The sequence below is a fragment of the Tachysurus fulvidraco genome, chromosome 10 (genome assembly GCF_022655615.1).
Source record: "Tachysurus fulvidraco isolate hzauxx_2018 chromosome 10, HZAU_PFXX_2.0, whole genome shotgun sequence".
Classification (NCBI taxonomy): Eukaryota; Metazoa; Chordata; class Actinopteri; order Siluriformes; family Bagridae; genus Tachysurus; species Tachysurus fulvidraco.
Window position 1 is genome coordinate 3,077,783 of NC_062527.1, and position 6,405 is coordinate 3,084,187.

The 6,405-nt window shown below is 35.9% G+C and overlaps 1 protein-coding gene across 3 annotated transcripts; it reads left to right on the plus strand.

Annotated features, from left to right (window-relative positions):
- Positions 1-1,700: 1,700 nt before the first annotated feature.
- On the plus strand, positions 1,701-4,005 carry LOC113654002. Of its 3 annotated transcripts, none has more exons than XM_047819876.1 (3): positions 1,701-2,042; positions 3,027-3,256; positions 3,293-4,005. In XM_047819876.1, the coding sequence occupies exons 1-3, from the start codon at positions 1,961-1,963 to the stop codon at positions 3,572-3,574; spliced, it is 594 nt and encodes a 197-aa protein (XP_047675832.1). In that variant the 5' UTR covers positions 1,701-1,960; the 3' UTR covers positions 3,575-4,005. The 3 variants fall into 3 exon arrangements, with proteins under 3 accessions (XP_047675832.1, XP_047675831.1, XP_027019732.1); XM_047819875.1 differs by having other exon boundaries at positions 1,702-2,042; positions 3,027-3,252; positions 3,289-4,004; XM_027163931.2 differs by having other exon boundaries at positions 1,704-2,042; positions 3,027-4,001.
- The last annotated feature ends 2,400 nt before the right edge of the window (positions 4,006-6,405 follow it).

Sequence of the window (6,405 nt, forward strand, 5' to 3'; positions counted from 1 at the left end):
TATTTTTTGTTTTTGATGGTGTTTGTGTCTTATAGTGTGTTTTTATGGGGGCTCTCTCTCCCTCATGGGCCATGATGGTGTAAAATGTGTCTTATACTGTGCTGTTTGGGGCTCTCTCCCTCTGCCATGGGCCATGATGGTGTAAAATGTGTTTTATACTGTGGTTTTTTGGGGCTCTCTCTCCCTGCCATGAGCCAAGATGGCGCTCCTGTTTCTAGATACACTGTAGTGATGGCCAGTTCATGAACGAATCGTTCTTTTGAACCAGTTCTTTTTAGTGAACTGGATGAACCGGTTCACCAAATCGGACTGATTCGTTCTAAACAGTTCGCGACTTGAGTCAGCGCTGATCCACAAGTTACTAAAGTTACTCACTTTCGGTCATGCCTGACAGTCGGTCTGACTCTAAATAAACTAATATCCCGGAGTACATGTAACTCCTGTACACTGAACTGAGACATGTTGTGCTGAGAGAACTGTGAGCGCGAGCTGTTGATACTGCGCATGCGTGAATTACTGAACCGATACAGCGAATCATCAGTACACTGAACTGAGAACTGTTTCGGACGCGTCCGACATACTGTTGATGCTGCGCATGCGTAAACCTTCAGAGCAAATTATACATATTGGGATATGCATAGTAACTAGTCATAAGCTATTAAACATTTATATAAAAAAAAAATCAAAATATGTCACTCAATATATGTCAGTTAATTTTACTATTGACTATTGTGCAGGTTAGTCTGTATTTTTATATGCCGCTTTTTGTAAATTGATGAAGATTAGTTTAACTTTATATCTTTAAGACACGTAAAACATCCACGTTTGCACATAAATGCCTGTACTGCGTGTTTTAGTTGCAAAACTTAAATGTAAGAAACGTATTCAACTAAAATTATGATTACAAAGAACTTTTCGAATGTGTTAAATTGATTGTATTAATATCTGCCGGCAGCTGGATAATGGAATTAGCGTCATTACGTCATTGTGAATGACGTCATTACGTCAGGACGTAAAAGAACTGGTGAACTGGATTTTTGAACTGGTTCATTAAATCGAACTGTCCGAAAGAACCGGTTCGCGGAAAAGAACCGAACTTCCCATCACTAATACACTGATTAATTCGGTTCCGGAGAAGAGATAAAAGCCCCGCCCACACACTGACAATTGATTGGTTGACTTACCGAAACAGGCCAATCCGGATGCTCGGTCTTACATGCACTTAATGACGCACACGCGCACTCTAGCACACACAGGCAAGCTCTCTAGCTCTCCCTACCTCTCTGCCGCGCATGCGCGCTCTTGCTCGCTGGCTCTAGATTGCGGGCATCAGGGAGCCGCTATCAATATGCGCGAGACTCCCGGAGACATGAATTTGTACATTTTATTCATCACTCTTTTAAACTGGTCTGTTGTCTATTATACTGCATTTCCTGGTAATGTAATGGTGAATTTGTGCAATAAATAAATGTACAATCAAAATGGGTCTTGCGAACTTTTTATTACTGATCACATGATAATGTCACCAACATAATGCAGGATTTCAGCTTCAAAGCTAGAATTCAAAAATACTTTGTTATTATTTACTCTAGACATTACTTTATGAGAACTTTTATGGGATTTTGTCAAATGACTGTATAATATATGGAATTTATTCACATTGATCATATAAATCATATCACCTTAATCATTTATATATTATAGACACCATCAGTAAGAATTTTCCCGAATCCTCTGCTCACTGGTAGCTTTTTTTGGTGTCACGTGACACGTCGACCTGGTAATGGCATTTGTTTGGGTTTAAATCTTGGAATGTTTTTAAATCAAAAGTGTCGCGGTGGTGAAGCTCGCAAGAGGTGGATTAGCGACTGCAATACTTCAACACCGCTATTTTACTTCTTGTCCGCCTCCAATTGTGGATTTTGATCGACACTACACCGACTCTACACCGGTAGCGACGATGAATTTCGGAGGAGACGCGACGCAGCACCAGGATGTGGATCCCGAGCCCGGATGGAGCGGACTGTACGACCCCTGGAACGGTAACTTCTGACCTTTTCCTTTTTTCCACTTAAGTGTTTAAATCGCTTTTATATATCACTAAACAGGTGGAAACGCAATCAGGAATCTGGTTTTATGTGGTTTTGAGGAACGCGACCTGTTCGGCTAATCGTTATTAGGCTAATCTATTTACATACACGATCGTTATGCTAAAGTTAGCGGATATAAAGTTACAACACTACAGTCAATAATGACAGTATCAAGGCCAACAGACTCGATTATAAGTGTCTCTAAATGTATTAAATTATAATTTTAACTTGTTTTTAAAGTTTACTTAGAGTTTATTAAAGTCAAGCCGATTAAGAATGGTAGCAAAGATTAGCTAGACGGCTAGTTAGCATAGCTAATTATTTTTGTGTTGTCAGTTTTGCGTTACAGAAATTGATTCATAAACAGTATAACAATAGTCTAAAACGTTAAACCATTTGGCAAAATGTTTTAATAAATGTTCACTGTATGATAACTAAGCCTATGGTTTTTAAAAACACAAGCTTGTGGTGGAAATTGAAGCCAATATTTATTCTCATACAGAATTGTCTTTGTACATATTTATGTATATCTCACAAGGAGAAATAAAAAGGATGAAATTCCTTAATTGTTTATGTTTTGAAGATATTTCTGAGAACGATTTTTCAGTGTCATTTGTTGTGAAAGCTGAGTTTGAAAGGTGCTGTTAGGAAAGTCAGCGAGCTGAGCGAAGCTCAATCAGTACAAATAAATAGAGCTAGTGTGGCAATGTACAGTGCAGATTAACCAAAAGTATAAAGTTGCTGTTTAAATTCTGGACAGCGAGGCTTTATTTATCACTGTAGTGTATAATAAATGCTTTTTGTGTAAAGCCGATTTAGAGTGAGATTTTCCTGCTGTACAAAACAGACACTGTGCTATTAAACTAAAGATTTGTGCTTCCTTTTATCAGATGGTATTCGATGTGTCACATTGATTGTTCATCTTTTTTGACACAGGGAGACGGAGGGGGACGGCGGAAAATTTCTCAGAGGACGAGCTCTACTACAGCAGAGAGCTCAGCGATAACGAGGACAGCGATAACGAGGACGACGACAACGGGCCGAGGCGACCGAATGAAGCCCGTGATGGTGGTGAGCATGAGGTGTCAAGCCCATCCCCTATCCCCTGCCCATCCCCGCCTATGAGGGGTCTATCCCCTATATGGGGCCCATCTCCTGAGAGGAGCCCATCCCGTCTATGGATCCCATTTCCTGCAAGAAGTCCATCCCCTTTGAGGAGTCCACGCTACTCTACAGTCCCTCCACCCCGACCTCACTATCATGTGAACATCGATGACATAGTGCCTGGTCAGCCTTATGCCTTTGCCATCATGGTTCTTCCAGTCCCACGGCAGGGCAGGAGGAGGAGGGATGAAGAGGACTTCAATCAGGAAGCTCCTCCTAGTAGTAGGCGGCGTGTGGATCCTGATGGGGAGGTGGATTTTATCAGTAGGCCCGTCCAAATTTCTGTTAGGATGATTTCGGCTTTAATGACAGAGATGTAAATTTAGTACATAGTCTTCACCTCATATTCATCACCTCATGTTCTTCACTAGAGGTATAATATCTATAGTTAGTATATTTTATTGTTGTAGATATGTAAATATGTATATATTATTTTATATTATTAGGATTTTAAGATTTTTGTAAATAGTAGTAGTTTTGTAGTGCACACCTAACTCCCTGAACCACAACTAACCCCCCTCTCAGCCTCTTCTAAACCCTCTCTAACCATCATCCACACCAATAATGTACAGTTTGTTAATGCATTTATACCACAGCACTTTGCCTATGATAGCATTACTCTGTGAGTAATTATTCTGGAATAATAAATATTAACAACAAATTTAACCTTCAATAAATTACAGCTGGAACTGCCCATGCTACTAAAATAATAGTAATAAAATAATCTAACCTATTCCAATTACATTTGAGCATTTGTTTTGTTATAAATGTATTAATGTCTGTACTAAGTTTACAGTTTATAAATAGCTTTTTAAATAATTAATAAGCTTTTATATTATAATATTTATATTTTATTCAATATATAATTATAATATATAATTATAATATATAATATATAATTTTATAATATATAATTATAAATCATCTTTAAGCTTTTTAAATAATCAATAAATTATTTATTTTTCTTCAAGCACTCATGTTTCAAATGTACTAATATCTAATAAGTTTACAGTTTTTAAATAGCTTTTTAAATAATCAATAAGCTTTTATATTATAATATTTATATTTTATTTAATATATAATTATAATATATAATTATAATATATAATTTTATAATATATAATTATAAATTATCTTTAAGCTTTTTAAATAATCAATAAATAATTTATTTTTCTTCAACACTCAGGTCTCAGGTGTCTCTTTCTTGTTAACTTCATATTCTTCACAAGAGATATAATATATGTAGTAAGTTTCTTGTGTTTCTTGTAGATCTGTAAATATATATATTATTTTATATTTTTAGGATTTTAAGATGAGAATCGTAAGTTACAAATAATTTTAAGATTAATATCATAGAGTATAAATATATATTTTTAGGATTTTAAGAAGAAAATGTAATTTATAAAACATCTGTACAAATTTTACAGGTTATAAATAGTTTTTTAATAATCAATAAATTACATTTTTTTGTTCAACACTCATGTCTCAAGTGTCTCTTTCTTGTAAAACATCATAAGCATTTCTCATCGGTTTTCTGTAGAAATTGTCCCATCAGCTGAAACCTTGGTGTTCAGAAGTAATTACACTTTTTTCCTCTAACAAGCAAATACATTTCTGCCAGCAGACTGAACCTGTTAAGTCTGTAATAATCTGGTGTTGTACAGACACCAAACTGATAATAAGTGAATCTCAAGATGCAACTTTACTATTACATGTGAAGTTAATTCTCACAAGTGTTTACAGCATGTTGGTCAAATAATTAATTTACAGATGAGACCTTGGAGCTAACGCACCATGAGGAAGTAATTTCTACGGTCTTCTATGTTTCATGCTAAGTTCTATATCAGCTCTGAATATAGAATAAATGCTATCAGATGGATGCTGTGGTCAGACAGAAAGAAGGGTTTTATGTATCAGGTATATACCAGGTTTAATAATTAACCACAACACATTTTGCATGGTGCTCCATTTATGGTAATATTTTCATGAAAACACAGTAATTTGCAATAAACCATTTTACATATACAAATTCATAGCAAATTGTTTTTACCCTTATAGTTACTGTTAAATATGTGATATATGTTATATATGTGACATTACTGTACATTAAACATATTTTATGAAATAAAAAAATATACTACTAATAAAATATTAATAATAATAGTAATAATAATAGTAGTAGAAATAATAATAATAATAATAATAATAATAATAATAATATTAGGGTGTATCCTGCCTCGATGCCCGATGACGCCTGAGATAGGCACAGGCTCCCCGTGACCCGAGAAGTTCTGATAAAGCGGTAGAAAATGACTGAGTGAGTGATAATAATAATAATAATAATAATGTTGTTATTATTCCACCACAGCATTGCTTGGTCACTCACATACTGAAAATTGCCCACAAGGTGGAGACCAAAACAGACAGTACAAGGCTGCTTCTCCCCATAAACGAGGGTAAGTAAGCAGTATGTATTAGTATGTATAATGCATTCAAATAGAGGGATATGCATATATTATGCTAATATTCAGAATGTCACATGTCCATGTTGTGCCAATTTTTTATCTTTACGTGACATCACGTGACGTGAGCAGAATACACGTGAGCTGTCACGGTATAATGTAGTATAGTATACTACACTATACTATACTATATAATACTATACTACACTGTGATACCTCTGACGTTGGAGGGTTAATGTGAAGGTCAGGTGTAGTTTGCTACAACTCACTTTTCTTGGCTCCGCCCTCCATTCGCTAAGACCACGCCCACAATAAAAAAAAACATACTGTACCATACCATACTGCACTACACCGTACTAAAGCACACTATACCGCATTATACTACACTATACCACAGTACACTACACTGGTATAATACCACAACATACTATTCTATCTGTATGATCAATGTGCAGGTAGGTTTTGAGAAAAATGTAATGTTGAACGAATAATTTATGTGTTTATGTGCCAACGAAAGTTTTTTTAATTCGCATTTTTAAGACAGGTGCGGATTTGCGCCGTCTAAGCCACCGTAGTACGATCTTCGCTACGCACGATCAAGGCGCAGATCTGGATAGCATTTACACCACAAGACTTGTTGCGGAAATGATGTGAAGCTCAGTGTATCTTTGCGCCCTCTAACGGTACGT